This window comes from Zosterops lateralis (assembly GCF_965231275.1).
Source record: "Zosterops lateralis genome assembly, chromosome: 3".
Lineage (NCBI taxonomy): Eukaryota > Metazoa > Chordata > Aves > Passeriformes > Zosteropidae > Zosterops > Zosterops lateralis.
The window spans coordinates 21,143,056-21,163,205 of NC_139764.1; the positions used below are offsets into that span (position 1 = coordinate 21,143,056).

General features: G+C 40.8%; 1 protein-coding gene across 1 annotated transcript in view; it reads right to left on the reverse strand.

Annotated features, from left to right (window-relative positions):
- Positions 1 to 20,150, reverse strand: part of SUSD4 (sushi domain containing 4) — a gene marked incomplete at its 5' end in the record, with an annotated part of 69,347 nt that overhangs the window by 21,055 nt on the left and 28,142 nt on the right. The window contains 2 exons of the mRNA XM_083856208.1: positions 1,455 to 1,634; positions 8,853 to 9,065. Coding sequence (XP_083712334.1) covers positions 1,455 to 1,634; positions 8,853 to 9,065 — 393 coding nt within the window. The remainder of the gene's footprint in view (positions 1 to 1,454; positions 1,635 to 8,852; positions 9,066 to 20,150) is intronic.

The following is a 20,150-nucleotide window of genomic DNA, read 5'->3' on the forward strand; positions in this document are numbered from 1 at the left end:
TTTATTAGCACTGCTTTCATTTTGAAAAGCAATTAATATTGACTATTGAATAGGAGCAATTGATTGTGTTTCACAGTATAAACACAGCAAAAGAAGTACCAGGCCAAGGGGTATTTGGGGTACATCTGCTTACTCAGTAAATATTGCCTGTCACAAAATTTGCACCTGGATCTTTGGCAAATACAGCATCTGCAAATCAATCTTTTAAGCATTCATCTCCACCTGCTGCAAGAGTCTTAATCTACCTAAATTAGATAAGAGGTGCACCCCCACAGAGAGGGGCTGTACACTTCCTACTGCCACACCTGATGCCATTGCTGATAAGATACCCCAAAACTGGTGTCTGCTTTGCTGTGGTTTTGCAAAATCTCCACTTTGCTGTTAGGCCTGTTCAGATAAAATGTGTGCATCTCAGATGCTGAGCTAGCCTGCTAATATGTCTAAGCTTCTGCCACAGTTGAAGGCAAGATCTTGGGGGACAGTCTGATGTGCTATTGCTGCTGAGAAGTGTCCCAGCTCCCCTGCCTGCCTGCCCTGACTCTGTGAATTGGTGTGACAGTGTAATTAGGTGGCTACAGAGAAGTGTTAGCTCTGTGAGGTGACAGATCAGTTTGAGGAAAGCTGGGAGTAACCCGGTCTGCTCCTCAGTTAGAATCTCTGGCTGCTGTTCAGGGGGCCAAGCTTGCTACCAAGACGTGACTTGGTTAAAGCGGAGTCAGTGGTACTCAGACGTGCTTGTTAGAAATGTGAAGGGAAGGGGAGCCCAGGGTTATTGAATTTCCATTCACTAAAGCTGGCTTGCCCCCAGCCATTTCTCACAGTCTAAGCTGAGCTGGGATCCCATGCTGTTGATGTTTCTAGTTCTACGGTTAATGGCTTTTCTGGCCAAAATCATCTCTGTGCACACCCTGAATTTTCAGTCAATACGTAAAGGTTTAATGGGCTGTGAATCTAATCAACAGCTCTGCCAGAAACTCTGATAGAAGAACAGGTTCCAGTTTCTCTCCTCTTCCCCTGCCTTTTGCACAAGGTAAAGGAATATAAAGTGCAGTTAGAAGCTTAAAGTCTTCCACAAATTAATGGGTGAAAAAACGCAAGATGCCCATCAGAACTTCTGACTGATTACCTTGGTTGTTTTTTCACTTTTTGATGAAGTGTATCTGTGTCAGATTTGAGCTTTGCCAAAAAAAAAAAAAAAAAAAAAAAAAAAAAAAAAAAAAAAAAAGGCAATATTTAAAGTAGTATTATAAGCATGGGAATGTTCAGGAGGCAATATCTTTCCTGTAGTGAGCAAAGGGGAAGAGAAATCAAAAAAACCTTAGCAGCAGCACTACTCAAACACTGCACTGTGGAGCTTATCAGATCACTGACATTCTTCCAACTGTAGGAAAAAATATTGTCAAACTATCACAAGATGCATGAGCTATAAAACAGGACGTGCTGGAGTACTAAACCTTGACATATGGGTAGATTATCCCATGTTCCATCGTCTTGACATATGGAAACCATGTTGTCTAAGTCAGGGTAACGGATCTGGAATCCTTCATGACAGCTGATTATTAACTTATCGCCAGTCCTGTATGTCTTGTTATGAACCTCTGCATCTTCAACATGTGGAACAAGGCAATCTGTGACTTCATGAGAAAAAGAAATAGTGACTTAATTAAAAAAACATGGCCAGACCAAGCTCTTAAACAGAAGTTAGCATTCAATACAAGTGCTCTGCTTTAACTGTTTGGAAAATACATGCATTTCAGTAAAAGTGCCCTTTCCTTAGTAAACCACCATTTTATGAAGTCTATAGCACTGTAGGAGAAGCTGAGGAGCTACAGTAATGGATCATTCCCCCAGCCTTTTTAAAACCAACAAAATTAGGAGCCTTTAGGAAGACTGGTTAAATTTGGCCCTCCATTCATCATGTGTGCAAATTACACCCCAAAGTCTGACTATCCCAAGGTTCCATGTGAAGGCAGACTCTGACAGCACTAAGGACAGGACAAAATAAAAGATAAAATACAGATATGGCACAAGGAACACAGAAAAGCTGCAGCTTTTAGCAGAAGACAGATGAAAATCAGGTACATTGACAAGGGTTTGTCCAGCTCCATTCCACAGAGTTCATTATGAGAATGCTTTCAACTTTAATCTCCTTGATTATGTTTTAAATCAGATAGTTTTGTGTGCCTGCATTCATATGCCTTTAGAGGATACTATTTTAGTGTCCTGAGCAGCATCTCAAGTGCTTGTAGAAGACTCTCAAGAAGGGACTGCAAACCTGAAGTGATATACAGGGATGGGCCCTAGTACCTATCTGTGACACATGCATCAGACAGGCACATAACTCACTCTAGGTACCAGTGCCAAAGACACCAAAATACAGAATGAAGCTCAGAACACTGAAAGATGTGGAAAGTGGAAAGTGGAAAGGGGAAGCAGGGGAAAAATCCCCTCATAATACTGAATAACTGAGATACAAGCCAAGAGGGTATGAGAGAATACTCTGGGTGACTCAAAGTTCATCCTCATCACAAAGGCAAAGTGAGAAGAAACAGAAGACGGGGAAAGATTAAATATTGGGAGAAAAATTTTGTTTGTCTGCCAGCAGTCAATCCATGACAGAGATGGTAATAAAAGTTTCCAGGCATCAAAATCCATAAAGTATTTCAAATACAAGAAAGACAAAAAATATTATAAGCCTGTGTTGTGCTGTTTTATTTCCCCAACACTTCTACCATGAGAGACAATTATATTCACTTAGGAATACTATATTTATAAAGAAAATAAAAAAATAAATCCCTTGAGGCTTGCATAGAAGAGAAAGCTTCTGCCATTTTCATGGGCAATTCTTGCTAAAGAGGAAAAGCTAAACTTGTATTTAGCAATTAATTGTTAATATGCTCTAAGCAAAGTGATAGCGACAGCTTGTTTATTTAGAAGCACAAGTAGAAGGAAGATAAACTGTCATTTAGCACTCACAAACTACTAAGATCAAATGTATTTCATGGTGTTTTTCTTTACTTGGGGGGGGTCTATTACTCTGAGACTCCATCACTAAATTTTACTAACCTGAAGGGGGACAGTGTTGCTCCCCCAGTTAAAACATACTTTGTACCTTCTCATCAGAGGGATGTTTCTAAAATACATTTTACTTAGCTAACTTGCCTGAGCACATTATTAGTTAAAAATTCTTCCCTTTCTCTTGTTACTTTTTAGCTTCTTGGCAGCTGCTGCAGGTGCCTCCTGCCGCTGGTAGAAGGAAGGGCTGGCAGCCTGCCAGGCAGGCAGAGAAACTGCAGCAAGAAGTTCTCTTAGAATTTATTCATTTATAAATGCACATGTCTGGGAGGATCCATGCCCTAACTGGAGGCTGTAAAATACACTGGCAAGGGTGCAGACATTACTTTCAAAGATGGAACAGTTTTCTCTCTATATATAAAGTTAATCAGCAGAGAAGACAGCAGAGGATGCCCCAGAAGAAATGCCTTACACTAAGCCATAAATGCTGCCATGAAGAGGCTGTCCTGGGCACCCCATGAGGATGGGATGAGATAGATGGAGAACCTGCTTGGCAGCCACACAGCAAGAGACTGGAGATGGATGCCAGAAGATAACGTCAGTGAACAGCTCCCCCTCTTGCTACAACCTCTTCCTGTTGCTACACAAATAAAGGAGGTGCGTGTACACACAGCACAGTAAAACATCAGATTTCATTTTCAAAATAGGGGAAATTGATTCGGTAACAGTGATCTATCACAGTGACTCCATCCCCATTATTCCAAGGAACAGCTGTAGATGGGATCATTTTGGTTGGGTAGATGTTGGCAGAGAACAGCGATAAGTTGCTCATCGCGCCTCCTCTGCCTGCCACATCCTGGCTGACTTTGATAACAGGCTTATTACAAGCCCCAGCTAAATGCCAGACCAATAGACCACAATATTACAGCTCTTTTTCCTGATGCCTTGCAAGCAAATGCTTTCCCACTGGCTGAACTCATATTGTTTAGCACTTAGTCAGGCATAAACTGCAGTAGCCACCTCTCCACAAACAACTGGATTAGCTGGCACCAATTCTGCATGGAAAAGCTAGAAGGAAGTGACTGAATTTTAAAATGTCCTGTCCTAGAAAATAAACTATTTTATTTTAAGTCCTTCTCAGCAAATCCGTGGAAGCTGCTAAACCATTTAAGGGCATATAGAGTGTTTAACCAGCATCGAACAGCAAAGGCTGTGACTTACACTCCTTTCTGGCAGTTTTACATGATCTGCTTATGTCTACTTGGTGAGTATTAAAATGGACCAGCTAAAAGGACACATTTCTTATCTTGCAAGGGCAGAAAAAGGTGGGGTAGAGCCAGCAGGCTCAACAGCTTGACAGGCACAAGGGCCCACCTTGCCCTTACTTTCATGAAGATTTGTACATTAGGAACTCTTGGCTTTAGCAAACTAATTGCATTCCTCATCACAGCAGATTGGTCTGAAGAACAAAATTTGTTAAACAGTATAGTTAGAGTCTTTTGCTCAGGTGCAAACAATGCAGAACCTCTCAGAACTTTTCCTTCCACCCCATGGGGAAGGAAAATCACCCTACCTCCTCCCAAGAGCACTTGGACCACAAGAGCAACTCAGAAGGAAGGCATGACCTAGACACCATGGAGATAGCCACACCATCCATGGGTACCAGATGGCCTGAGACTGCTTGTATCTATTACAGGTGAGCCCTTACCATCCAAATATTATCCCTGGTCCATGGTAATGTAAGAAGGTGCTTGTAGGATTTACTTGGGACTACTGCTGGATGTTGGCCAAAACCATGTCAAGGACCTTTCCAACACTGTAAGAGTGTGTACAACCAAAGAACAGTGTCCCAATCCCTGCTCTGGCACTGTTTTGTTTACTATCTGTATGTAAGTTTAAATGCAGAGGTCAGATGCTCCTGTGTATCTCACTGCAGACAAGTCTCTGAATTAGCCTTGACTACATCAAGTCACACCACTGGCAGGCTGGAACAGAGAGAAACAGGGAGGAAGGATGAAGGGAATATCATGAAGAATTGGTTTGATTCAGAGTGTGATCATGTACACCCTGTGCTCTTAAAAGTAAACATTTAAGAGCAATATTGTATCTTGGGGTTTTTAACTAGTGTTAAATCCACAGTACTCTGTTATTAGGGTTGCTCTGTGGATGGCAAACGGTATTTTAGTGCAGTTAAATAATACTTTCTCTTTATTGTTATTGCTTGTATTGCAACAGTACAGAGAGACTTCGCCTAAGATCTGTGGCCATTGAGCTGTGGGCCGGTTACACATATCACAGTGTGCTCATAACCAGGCTTAAGAATCAGCAAACACTGGGCAAGACAGATAAAAGATGGGAGAATAAAAATATTTCAGTCATCTCACAGACTCAGGGACAAAGGCAAAGCAAATGGAGGGCTAAACGTCCTACAGGAAAGCTGTAGTCAAACCATATACTAGCCCACTACTTTCACTGCAGGTTTATCATCCCTGTCAGTGGGAGAATGAGGCACTGAGAACATCTCCAAGGTGTCTGCCTGCAGAAGCACAGGGAGAGGAGGGCACAGCTCTTCGCTTCGTTGCCATCTCCATGCAGACTGTAAATTTAGATTCAATCTCATAGGAAAGAGCCAGCATTTGTTCCAAGTAGGGCAACAGCCTCAGCAGCCACATTATCACAGTGGGAGAAGATTAGATTAAAGTGTGAACAACATGACATACTGCTCTTAAACAGTAAATACAAAATTCCTACCTCAGAGGTTTGGTATTTATGTGCATAACCGTATTAGAGCTGATGAAAGGTACAGTCACAACATGCTGTAGATCAACCTAAGAACATAACTCTAAGCATACAGATTTTTGACAGGGCATTTATTGGGCACCCAGTCATGCAACTTCATTCTCGTCCTGACACTTAAAATCTCCTGCCTCTTAACGAGAAATGACAGACCTATAAAATCAAATTGATTGGGTGAAGAGCTCCAGGCAAACGTATTAGTTCCAAAATCAATTACATTCTGAAACAGGTTGCTTTGCTTCCTTTGGTAAATAGCATCCATTTGTGATTAGAGATTGTGCTAGTAAACACATAACGACAATTAAACGTACATAACATATAGACATAAAATTATCCTTCACCAAACACAAACTCCTGAGAATAAATGAACTCCAAAGTGAGGAGTGTTTTTACTGTTCAAGCTCAGCTGGCACTGCCTGACATTTATATATGCTGGGATGAGAGGCGTGTAGAGCATACCATAGCCCAGGGAGCAGCCAGCCCCCGCCGTAAATGGTAAATGCAGCATAAAGTTTATTTCACCTTGTGATAGGTAATGATGAATGGGAAAACATTAACTTCTCCCTTCTCCAGCAGTTGCTAGAAACTTCAAATTTCTTTCTATATATCATTACAGAACTTCTGCAATGAAGACTTTTATGTATGTCATTAGACAGCTGAGAATCACAAACCCTGTTGTAATTCTCTCTTGAATTGTCTCCAGATGTGCCACATTTCTACACTGGCCACCTCCCTGCTATTACCCTCTCTCAATATTCTGCTCCCAGTGTGCAAAAAGATCAGTCTAAAAATCACTTAAGCCAGTGTTTAGGCCACATGGACTGCCACTGAGCCTTTGCTTAGTATTTCTTCTGAATCAGTGGTGCTACTGTGCATTGGAGGGGAGAATTAATGCTGTAATCTAATACCTGAGGTATTATTATAATGTTAATCAGGGAAGTACTTAAGCACTTGCTTCACTAAGTCCTAAATCAGGGTCCTACTCTTTGGTCTAAATAATAAGAAGCATTTTTGCATCTGCCTAATTTTGAGCACAGAACTTTAACAAGACTAATCACATAATTACAGTTATGCTCCAGCTTAAGTGCTTTGCTTGATCAGAGCATTGGCTAGCAATCCTTTTTAAGCGTTCTGTGCTGGAAAGTAATTATTATCTCTAAAGCAACTGTTGTCACGTCATCCATCACATTCTCATCTTCCAATTTCTTTCTCTTTTGAAAACACCTGGCTCGAGTGTTGATCACACTGACATTAGTGGCAGTTTTGTTGCTGGTGGCACTGTGATAAGAAACTTCCTCCACAGATTTCCACTGGGCTGGACGGCCTGGGAAGAGGTTTGAATATTCAATAAAACACATTAATGCTTATTTTGACAACTGCAGTGGATGATACAGGCAACATTTCAAAGATCCACATCAGCATTCCTAGCTCCCTGCTGTGCTTAAGGAAACAGAATTTCCAAGCATTAACACTTTTTCTGGTAGTTCCAAGAGCCAGTTTAGACACAGGCTGCTGTCACTCTATATGTATTTTTTCTTAAATAACCATGAGATGAGAGACAAGGTCATTTAGGAAAAGTGGCTGTCACAGAAAGGGCACGATTTTCATATATAGTTATTTTTAAAAGCATCAGGTAGTTTCTTTGAAGCTGACCCATGTGACCATTTGATGAGGTGCTCTTGGCACCCCTTTGCCTTTATCTCTTGACATCAGCTATCACCTCATGGGACAGCTCACAACTGTGCCCCTCATGGCTCTGTATCCCATGGCCTCACGTGTGTCCAGGAGAACATATTTTACCAAAATTTCTGCTGCCAACAGGCCAGCTGCCCAAAAGCCAATGCACTCCTTACCAGCTGCCTCTGGCTACTCTCTCCAGTATCTCATGTACCACTTTCACACTGGCCACTGTTTAGGACAGTTCCCTTCACATGTCCCTCCTGAGCGTGGTCTTCCCAGGCCCTGCTTGTCCCTGGTGTGGCACATCCCTGTCCTGGCACAAGATATTCACACCCACCCCCCAGGACCATAAACAAGTACCTGCAGCTTTTATAAAGGCTAAGTGATGCATGATCCTTTGCAGTAAGTGTTTTTGTGAGCCACATAACTCTTCAACTACCTCTGAATAAAGTCCACGTATTTATTTGATTTTAAATGGTGAAAGGTAACCTGAAGTAGAATTTATCTTGCTCCACCATGAAGACAATGAGGCAATGGCTAATGTCTTCAGTGGAGAAATCACAACTCTAAAATGTAAACACTTTATTTAACTAACACTTTTCATGTCTGTTGACTTTAATAGCTCTGTTGACCAAAAATAAATCATCAAGAAGGACAGGTTATATCTTTAATATACTTGGTGAAATAAATAATTTGTGCAGCTTGGGTGTACTTTGGCCAAAATTTACAGTTATGAAATTCAAATTAATCCTGTCTCTAAGACATAGAGGAAGAAAGCAGTGTAACATCCTAAGTATTTAAAACCAAATACAATTTCAAATATACAATAAAAATAAATTGGTTTATGCCATAATAGTTTGAATTATCTCAGACTAAACTTCTACCCTGGCTTTAAACTTTTGCAGTCTATGTGTATTTGATTTTGCTACTTGACTTATGCATACATCATAAAATACTATTGTGTAAAATTCCTGATTAGCAGTAGCAGTAGCATTGGAAACACTGTACTTTCCCAGTAAAATATTGCAGAAAGGAATATTAAGTGGGCAGCTTTAATAAATAGTTACAGTTACCTTACAATGGAGGTTGTTTTTCCTCTCTGCATCAATTTGTGACTAGTTAAAAGGGAAGGTTAAATTCTGTTTTCACATATCTTTATGCCCCTTTCAACACACACAGCCTCTCATGGTACAAATTTAACTGACAAACAAGGATTGTGGATGGAAAATTAAAGTATATATCCAATAAGACACAGTGAAATGGACTCCAACCTGTTGTGTTTCGTCCAGAGACACACAGACATGGTACATGGACAGTGAGAAAAACTGACACGGTGAACAGCTTGAAGAAAACTGACTTACCTTCTTGTAGGCACACAGGTTTATCACTGGGTTTCCAGCTCAGGGAGCCATTAAAGTGTCTCACACAAAGTTTTTTGGAAGTACCATTGAGCCTGTATCCCTCTTGGCAATGGAAGCGGACCACCACGCTCTCAAAGAAGACGCCGGCGCTGGGCGTCTTGTAGCCATGCTCAGGAGCCCCAGGATCAGCACACGCCTGCAGGTCATCAAACCCTGTGCCAGACAAAGATACAATCAAACTCTGCTCGTTTACTCCTCATGCTTTTTCTGTCTTTATCCATCACCTTCATGAGGACCTCATATCTTCCATATTGAACACTAGCAACCCTGGTTGGGTACCAGGAATTCCAGAGTTGGGAGAGGACCCTCCCCCAGCTACAGCTGAAATGCTCAGGTGACAGAAGCACTCCTGTCTTTTCACACAGCTACTGGGGAAGCAGAAGTCAACCACACTCCTCAGTAGCTGCCCTGGATAAAAATAAAGCACTTGACCCAACCTACCAGTGGGGATTGCTCGGTAATGTATCTGTAATTACTTTTAGGGACTAGGGGATTTTGGAGGTCTCGTGCAGTCACTGGTAAGAATAATAATGTGTCAGAAGCGGAGAGGAAGAGGAAATAAAGGGGCATGAAACTTAACTGCCATCCAAAGGCACAGTAATTGAAATAGGAGAGCTGCTAAGTACAGGGAGATTTCAAGATAGGAGGGAGATTTCAAGATAGGAGGGAGATCTGCCACAGGGCAAAGGGACACAGTGATGTTGGATGAATGTGACCCCCCCCCCTTATCACTCTGGCTTGGTAGCCATTCCACACTTTCCAAACACTGGTATGGGAGTGCTGTATTACTTCATTGATACCAGAAGGGAGTTTGTAAAGTCCTTTACCTCTACAAAATTAACTGTAAAATAACAAACTAAACCCCAACAGTTGCAATCATTAAATGTGCCTGTTTATCACTTTATCAAACTCATTTCAATGCTATTTGCATAAGTAGAAGCTTTTTTTTCTGCAAAGCAGCAAAGGTTTAGTGCAGCACTGAACAAGGGCTGCATACAGAAAGAGCAAATAGCTTTGGAACAGGAACAGCAGGGGGGCAATTAATGCTGGCAGGAGGGACTGCTGGAAAATGTGAAAATCATTGCATGGTAGTTTTAATGTTTTGATTTAAAAAGAATACTATCAGAAAGACTCAGCCACTTCCTGAATGATAAGAACGAGATGCCTCCACAGTGCAGTCAGAGAGAAGGAAGATATTACAGTAAAGGACTTTTGGAAATAAATCTCTGTTTCCTGAGGCTAAATCATTCCCTCTGCCAAGGGCTCGTTGTGACACTGTGGCAGCCAAATGGAGAGCACTGAAGGTGATGAAGGGCTCTTGCATTCAAGCACTGAAAGTCTCTGCTCAGTCCCCTGGCTGACAGCTGCTAGAGGAGAAGCAGGAGGCCCACACCAAGCCACTGTGCCCTATGTCCCATTACCTGCTCCTGGGAGCAGAGGCAGGACACACTGTGGGGTCACCAGGGTGGATTGCACATTCCTGATTTCCAGGTCCTGTGCTGAACTCCCCAGCCAGGCTACAATTCCCAGCAGGTGACTTGATGGACAGAACTGAATTCCATGACCAACAGCCAGCCTGTGCCCCCCTGCAGTGCTCCAACACCCATGGACCTCCCTCTCCACTTCACCAGCATCCCCTCTGCTGGCTGAAACAGCACAAGAGCAGCAGAGCAGCTGCTCCTGTGCAGCTGCACTCCTCCATCCAGTGCAGTTTGTCCTGGGAACTGAAGGACCAGTGCAGTGACCAAGTCAAACACGTCCCTGAATTCCATTCTCTGTCATTTGCCAGTGGGATGAACAAGGAGAAGCACAGTCATTATGATCATGGGATTACACGCTGTAGGCAATACTTATTAACAGAGAAAGGCTGTCCATTTTTACTGGAGATTAAAAAGAAGCTCCTTATGCTTCAGACAGCAAACCCACATCCTTTAATAATGTCAGCAAGGATCTTAATTATTTCCCATTAAACCAAGGGATAACATGACATTTAGATCAATTTTGTTACTTCAGTAATCTTGGAATTTGCAGTCAGGCGAGGAATATTCTAACCCACCTTGAGATATGTGTCCTTTCTCACTAGCTGCATCAGGGAAAAGTACACTACTGCCTACTACTTTGCCTCTGCAACAACATAGAAAAAGAAAAGGTGCTGAGATCACACACAATTTGCCTGGTTAAAAAAAAAAAAAAAAAAAAAAAAAAAAAAAAAAAAAAGAGCCAAGCTCATTTCTCAGTTTTCATTAAGGCTGATATGCAAAGTTAGAGATTTTGTGTCTGTCAGCACAAAACCCGACTCAGAAGGCAAGAATATTTTCTTCCCTGGTGCAGGCTAATTCTGTGACCCTACTGCCACTTTTCTGGTGACCCTTCACAAGCAAAGATTTCCATTCCTCCTAGGGATCCTTTTGCAGTGCGTTGGTCTCTCAGGTTCTTTTTCTCAAGTGCAGTTAGCGAGCAGATAGATTTATCCCCAAGAGGAATTCCCAAGTAAGAACTGGAACACGAATGGGAAAATTGAATTATGCACCCTCTAGTTTCTACAGAGCCAGCAGCCAGCTGTTATTCAGCTACTGCATAAGAGATGACACATGGACTCGGCACAGGATCATCGCTTCCTTGCTTGTTCCTGAAGCAAGGAAGGAGGAAAAAGCCTCAGGGAAGAGCCAGTTCGGCAGATGACACATGCAATACAGTAACATCTCATGGTAAGGCCATGAAAGCAAAGCAAACAAAACCCCAACTCCATCTTTGCTCCATAGGTAGCAACAGTAGACTCAGCCCAAATCAAAGTCCTGTTGGAATCAGTGGAAGGCACCTGTATGTCGACCTTCTTTATGAAGGTGTAGATGATCCAGGCATAAAGCAGGGAAGCCAGGGCTGTGCTTGGGCTGGGAAGGAGGAAGGACACATATGAGGAAGGTGTGGGGAGGCTGCCCTTGTGCTGAGGATCTCCAGTGCACAACAGGCATGGCAGGTGTTCCAAAGGGGCAATTGCCACCACCCAGAGGAGCCTGGAACTGCTCTGATTTTCACCAGGGCTGCTCCTCTCTTTCACAAGAGCTGTGCTGAAATTTCAACAGCATATTTGTCTTACAGCTAAGACCATCAGCCTTTTCCAATTTAACTATAAAATTTCTGGTACAATATTCAAGAACAATAGTGCTCAAACATCCCTGAGAATTGCCACCTTCCGGTTCTTAAGGACAGCAGACTTGGACCCTTTACATAATAATCCTTTCCATATAATATCACCTAGTTAAGCTCCACCCTATCAAAAATTTGTAAATACATGAGATACAGCTTGGTAACATTTTCATAATCTTTGTTTCTTTTTCTTTTTCGAAACTATACATTTAAGATCAACAACTCCAAGTTGTGATACAGTAACTTTCTAATTGTAGGAATAATCTTACATTATAGATGAGATGCTACAGACACCTTATGCTCCGATCCCTTTAGAACCTGATGAAAAAAGCCAAAAAACTTCTCAGCCAGAGCCACAATACAAGTCTTTGGAAGAGAAAGCCAATCTTTTGGCTATAATAAAAAGCTTCCATCCTCCAGGAAAAAGGTATCTCAAATAACATAAAAAGTAACTTCAAACTACAATGGATTCTGTTTCTTGACAAATCCTTCAATGAGTCTTTGGGGAAAAGAAAATTACTGGTCTTTTTCTCATGGTTAAAAGGAGGGAAGGGGAAATCATCATCACCACCTACTAGTAAAAATTATACAACACACTTGTTAAATAAAGTAGTAAATTTTCATGTTGCCTATATAGTAAAAATTTAGTAAGGCCAGCAGCCATCATAATCAATACTACATCATTAGCAGCAACTTTATGGGATGCTACTGCACAGCTTTAAATCTCTAAAGTAAAGACCACACAATTACTGCTGGAACTGACTATTTCAGTAATCAAAATAGGTTAATATTTTGTCCAAGTTGCAGACTTTCTGTATTACAGCACCTTTAGGGGATATTGTGTAAAATATCATGGACAATAATGTCTTCTTGGCAAGGTTAATGAGCCCATAAGATCAGCATAACCAACAAAGCATGCAGTTGATGCAGAATATATTTTGGGTTTAGTATTTACCAATTTACCACATTTCTACACTTGGGCCAAACAGAAAATAGCAATGTTCTTATTTTGGATAATCCTCAAGCAGATTATATGGGTGCTTACTTTACCTAAATTACTTAGTATTGTCAGTCAGGTAAAATAACGTAAAATTAATGAGAATATTGAAAAATAAGCAATGCTCTCCTTCGAGTATAAAATGAACCATTGCAAATAACTTGATCAGATTGCTCCTAGAATTCTGCATTGTACATTCTCAAACATAAAATGATCCATCTCATCCCCCATGAAAACCCTGAAATGTTGAAATCCAGGGAAAAATTACATGAGTGATGACAAGAAATCATGACAGCCACAACCGAGCTTCAGACATGCCTAAAAAAAGGCAGGAGAAAGAATCCCTCAGTTCATCCCATAAATCTGTTTTTCTCTGTTTCTTTTTCTCAGTTTCATATTTTGTTTTCCTTGTTTCCCTCTTCCCTCACCTCCATATCTTACAGCTCCTTGTAAATTCATGGTGCTGGCAAGGTGATTTCTAATCTAGATTTGATGGACTTCTTTGCCTCTGAAGGTGCTATAAAACATTTCACTGACACACTGATGATGCATGTGACCTCAGAACTGGCTGCACTCATTCTTAAACAGGGGCATCACTCTCATTTCAGTTTGTTACATACACCCAGTGAATGAGAAGTGACATAAAATGTGCAATAATATTCAAGATAGAGAGTATTTTCAGGGTTTGTCTTCAGTAGGATGGAGAAGGTGCTTCTTGTACATCAAGACCTGCTTTTGGGTTCACTAAATCTGTCTCAGCCAGAAGCAGAGGGAGGCAGAGGCTTCACAGACTGTGGCAGGACCGGACTGCCTGCACGCACATTTTAGAAGGAGTCTGTAAACACTGCAGGAACAGGTTATCTTAGGCCAGCTCTCAGTAAAAAGCCATTCTGGGACTAAAACAGAAGGGCCACGAGTGCAAACATGCCAAAGGCTTGCTCGTCTTGTACAAAGGAAAAGTCGTTTCCATCCCTTTAGGAGTTTCTGCCCCGTTTCTGTGAAAGCTGCGCAGGCAGAGCGCTGTTTGCCTCTGGCTGTTTATGCTTCCTTGCTGTGGATGATGTTAATTGAACTATCCATGTACCCCAGGAACAAGAAAAGAAAGGATGTGCTTCGATTAGCATCTAGACTTGGAAGTGAAATTTAATTATAAAGCTATGATTTCATTAGTGAAATGCCTGCTAAAATCTAAACTCTCCTTAATCCCTGAAGGGTCACTAACGCTTAAGCTTCCCTGAGACTCCAGCGGCTTTGTAAAACCCTGCCCTGTTTAAGATGTGAATCACAACCTCCCTTGCTATCCTTGCAGAACGCGCTCCCAACTCCCAGCACGGCTGGATATCCCTCCTCACTTGGCTAAGCCTTACCCAGGGCAGCCTGACAAGCCACTGGAAGAAAGGGAGAAGTTCAAATTATTTTGTAGGTGGAACAGAATAGCAAAAAAAGACCTCCAAGGGCAGGTATTTTGCTTAAGTCACAAGCTGATCTATCAAATCGAACATCATTAAGCTTCTTTATCCTTCTTATAACACAAGATCATCATAGCAGAAAAAAGGATCAGTGTGAAATGCAGCTCATGAGCACCAAAATGACCCATCTGCAGTAAAAAATGAACATGCAAGCCTTGCATGGAGGGCAACAGACACCAAGAGAGGGCAACTGGTCATTCAAAAGGCTGAAAGGTTGACTCATTTGCAATTCCTTGTTTTCCTGATCTTTCATCTTCTCCCACAACCCTGGCCTCCCACCTCTATTCTCTATCCTCCTTCACCACAGCCCACTCTTAGCCAACTCACCACCTGCCCTTGCACTCTCCTCCAAGACTGCCCTGCTCCCAAATCTTGCCCACCACCATGTTTACCACCTCCCTTTCTCCTCTTCTCAATGGGCTCTTGGAAAGGGGCAGTCACTCAGAGATGCTCCTAAGGGTGACAATCAGCTCAACCTTAAAATCCCTACTCAGGTATGACAAGTCCCTGGGCATTTTTGTGCTAAAACAAGCTGACATCTCCCTAGAAATCCCAAGAACTGCTGCTCCCTCCAGAGCAAGTACCAGGGGAAGGAATGTGAGAAGCTGTAAGCAGGATAAAGTGTCCTTAGAGGACAAAATGGGTCTTCTAGGAACCACCCAGGAACTGCTTCTGCCTGGGAATACCACCAGGGAGAAAGCTGCAGTGTCAGCAGGGCAGGTTCCTGGGCCCTGCAGAGATGACTGCAGATGTAATAACAGCATCTTTATTTCAGGGGTCACGCCTCCAATTAGTTACTCCAATTACCATTCAACACTCACGGCTGACAGCACACCCCAGCTGGTGCCTGACCAGTGTCACACAGCAGGCAACAAGCTGAATTTCCTACCCATGGAAACCATCACCAGTTTTAACTTTGAATGGGAACCTTGATGCAGGATTCTTTTATTGCCTTCGTGTTAGGCTAATACATAAGGAAAAATTGCTTAAAATTGCTAGAAAAGGAAGGCAGTTCAGAATACAATCAGCAAAGCACTTCAGTAATCCCACAGCAAACTAAAAAGATGCATTTGTTTCTTCTGGAAAAGGAGTTTCTTCTAATTAACATCTTAAACAGTGCAGGCCTATCCCTTTATCCCTTTAATCACAACTTCTCACAATTAATACAGCTATGTCATCTTTGTAAATAAGCCATTTCATTTATAATGCAAGAAGCACTTGTTACTCCCAGGCTTTTGTAATCCAACAAGTCTGACTGCATAATTTATGAACCCTGATGAAATGTCATATGCTGCTCTATCATCCTCTGAACTTGCCATCACTTAAATGAAAAACAAAAGGCAGAAGGCAAATTTGCTGCTGGTTCTGCTGACAGAGCTCACTTCTGTGTTTTTGTTACAGAAAGTTACCATGGCTATCCTGGGATATGATTCAGGGTGAATAAAAGCCAATTTACCAAATAATAAATCCCACAACCTCCTCCCAGCTCCTAAACTTTTAAACTGGATATTTATTTTTTCAGCAAAGCCATTGAAAATGATAAAACTGGTACTCTGAGGCCTGGACTGAGGTAAGCTCAAATCAAGTATTAGGCAAGAATAATTAAAGACCCGAAGACAAAGTTTGGTCAGCTTTCTGCAAATATAGAGTGAATATTTTCTAAATCTCCATTTACTTGGCTAGTTCAGTTTAATGACTAGTTCTCTTCAAGCTGCAAACTCCACCAGAAATTTTATAAAGTATAAAATCAGAGAGGTTTCTTTCCTGTTCTGTGAAAAAGAAGCCTGTGAGAATAAATGACTTCTTCAATTTCCAATAATATCTCATGTTTCTAAGTTAATTTAAAATACAAAATGTGCTTAAATAAGCCTATCTGTGTGCATATTTATTATCCTTAAGGTAATTTAAACTACTTTAAAATGGTTCTTCTTGGAAATGGTAGTTCCACATTTCTTATCAGAGCCTTGAACATCTGTGAATTATAATATCTATTTTATTTAATCTAGTTTCTATTTAATTTACTTATTCTAATTTCTATCTATTAAAAATTCTAAACATGGTTTGACAAGGATGGCTTATTTTTGAAACAATCCAGTTTTAAGGAATAACCAAGCACCACCTTTTACCATAATAAAAACAAGAATTCACACTAAGCTCTCTATATGCTTCAGTAAAAGGGCAAATACCTAAAACAAGCTCCTAATCATTTTGCTGATAAGGCACTGTAATAAAGATGATATTTGCCAATGTGTGCTTGTAGGCTGGTGACCCATAAGCATCATCTTAAGGAATTAAATATGTACAAATCCAGAATATAAAATATTAATACATCACTTATGCCAAGATTTTCTTTTTACTGATTTAAATGAATAAGTGAGCTCATTACTTGGATTTAAACCAACCAAGCCCATTCCTGTTTTCATCCTCAGATGTAACATTTATATATTAGCTGTCCAAGGATTTCATTAGAGTTGCAATACTGTCAGTGTGGGAATCCAGCCTCAGGTCACTAAACTGGATTAATAACAACATAGACAGTCACTAATAAAAATGTGACAAATAAAATAAAACAATATTCCCATAATTTCAAGAATGTTATGGGCCTTCTGTGTTTTTCAAACAGCAGTATCTAAGTATTGTTGTTTATCTGTCCCATATTTTTAGCACTCTGGAAAAAATTAATTACCATGAGTTAGCTTAAACAATCTTAGTCTAGACAGGCAACCCTTAGGAAATATAGCAAAAAAACCACAACCAACCAAAAACATAAGAAATGAATCATGAGCTAGTTACTATAGTAATGCTTCTTCTAGACCAATGGCATATAATATTATTCATCACAGCAAATCCGAAGTGATGAAATGTCACACTGTTCAGCAGAGATCCTTGTTTCTATAAGATGCAGGAATCAAATACTCAGGGGTATGAGTTGGGGGGTTGATATTTATGCTCTCATCAGCCACAGGCTTCCCTAGATAACACTATATTTTTATTGTATACCACAGTATGGTAATCCAATAATTTTTTGCTTTTCAGCTGTGCTGTATAAATCGATTTTATACTTTCCCAAGACCAGGCAGAACTGGATATGGAGACAATCAGGATTAATGTCTGAATATTGTAATATTAAACTTTTAAATGAAGTGCACACTAGAGAAGACTGAGAGACAGGGGATTTAAAAAGCTGGTACATACTAAAACAGGAGAGCAGACAGACACTGTTTCCAGCTTTTGCAATGGTTCCTTATCACAAATCCTCTGATGCTTCTGGGTACTCTGGCAGCTCTCATGCCCTACAGTGATTTTTCCCTATTTGCACCTACCCATGAAACCATGCCCTTTCCTCTTAAATGGGGACCTCATCACAGCTATCCATTTTTAATTCATCTTTTCCTCTGTCTATGTTTTACTTGCAGGTACTTACTTAGCCTTGCAAAGTTGGGATAATATTTACCTACAGGTCTAGAAGATGTAAAGGAAGACGAGGGTTTATTGTCACCATATCCAAACACTTTTAACTTAAATTACTCATTTAAAGTTTTCTGTCCTGTGAGTTATTCTGTCCATACCGAGAAGACTGGAAAAATCAGTGGGAGGTTAAGATGATGCAGAGACATTTTTCTTCCCTTCCTTTTTGATTTGCAATTGTGCTACACTTAATCCTCATGTGCCCATTTTCCTCATAAAGTCCTTCCAAGGAACTCCCAACAGATAGAAAGTGATAGGAGGCTGCTCACAGCATCGGAACAAGCAGCTCAGAGCAAAGACTCAGAAGAGCCAGTGAGCAAGATGAAACATTTATAATTAAAATCCTATGCAACTACACAGCCACCGTATTTAACCTCCTAAAAAAAATTCCAGAAAAATGTCAATGACAAATTCCACTGGCATACTCAATCTTTATGGCATCACCAAAAAATCGCTGGTGTACAAAGTCCCCTCTGGTCCAGTATTTCCCCTTTCAATGCAGTCTGTTTACCCTCTAGTCAGTTTTCTATCAATTCTCCAATTCTTCCATGACCCCAAAGCTTCACAAATACTTTCCCTAGTGGCAGTTTACAAAAGTCAAGGTGGACAATATCTGCTGTATTTTCCATCCTTGGGAAACCAGCTTTCTCAGGAGATTAACAGATTATTCTGACACAACCTTTCTTTTAATACAGATCTTATTTTTTTTTCATAGATTTTATTTTATATCATACCTCCAATATTTTTAACCTCACTACCTTAACTCGAAAATCTCAAATTTTTGAAGTGAGACAACCAAGTCCCTAATTTCCAGATCCTTTTGTGGTTTTCTTTCCTTTTTTTCCCCTTTAATCTGTGAATATTACAGATAGTGTCTTAGGGAAATACTGGAAGTTGCTCCATTTCAGTTCTATGGCAGTGAACTTAGGCAGAAGAGGAGGAAGCTGAGGACGGAAGAGAAACCAAAGGAACTGGAGCAGGAACAGCAGGAGAGACTTGGCAAAGGTACAGAACTGGGATGTAGGGACATACCAAAATATGTTAGCCTGGAAGGTGACTGACAGCTGTTTGGATGGTGACACCACTGGCAGGTCAGAGAGGAGGAGATGGGAACACAAGAAGGAGCCCAATAAGGTTCCTGGAGGCTAAAACTGGAAATGGAGAGGGACAAGAGGGAAGCGAGGGAGAGACCCTCAGTCATAGGCAACAGAGATGAGCAGTGCCTTGCAGGACAACTTTGGAGGCTGGTAAAACACTGTGAGAGCCTCCTCAAAGGTTAATGGCCTACCCTTTTGGATCAGAAAAACCTGATTTTTTTTTTTTCTGATGACACCTCTAAAAACTACAGACTCCGTAATGTTCTTGGCGTTGACAACACTGAAGTGGAGACTGTCAGATCAATTCTAATACAATTTATATAACATATACACATCACTATTAGTCAGCTGAAAGATTGAGAGTTAGGGTATTCTTGTGCACAGATAATAGGTATTGCTGAGCTACCTGATGCTCAAAATATTTTCATAAAAGCCAATCTGAAAATAACATATGCTAGTTAAATTTAAAGATTATGGGCTTTTGTTCTTCAGAAACCATTCACATCCCTACTTTTCATGAAAATAGGTTCTCATCATTTTGAAAAAATAGAGGAAGAATAAGCTGTTATTAAATTGTTATGGTACTGTAAGTTGATTAACTGGGAACTAGGAAAAGTCTAGAGCTAATAAAGTGATAGTTCTTTGTTCTTATTCAAGGGACAGGAGTTTTAACCATATACACAAGCAATTTATTTGAAACTTATTTTTCTTAATAGATATTCATTTGAGGATTTCTGCAGCCTCTCTCTCCCCAGAGTGTTAGATGGTTCTTTTCAGAGCAACAGCTGCAGCAAACCTAGTTAAAATAAAGAGCAGGCAGCACACAGATCCATACATATGCTTTGCAAGAAACAGGCAGCATATCCAGATTTATATGTGTGCCACTCCCCTAGGATATCATAATTGTGTTTGTTCTTTTAATAACTTTAGGCTCCAGTGATCAGAATAAAAATTCTATGCTGAAGCTAATGCTTCATCCTTAGTTCACCTCACTACCCTGAATTATATAGTAAGCAGACTTAAATAAATGCAGGAGTCTGGCTCCTTCCTTACACCAGAC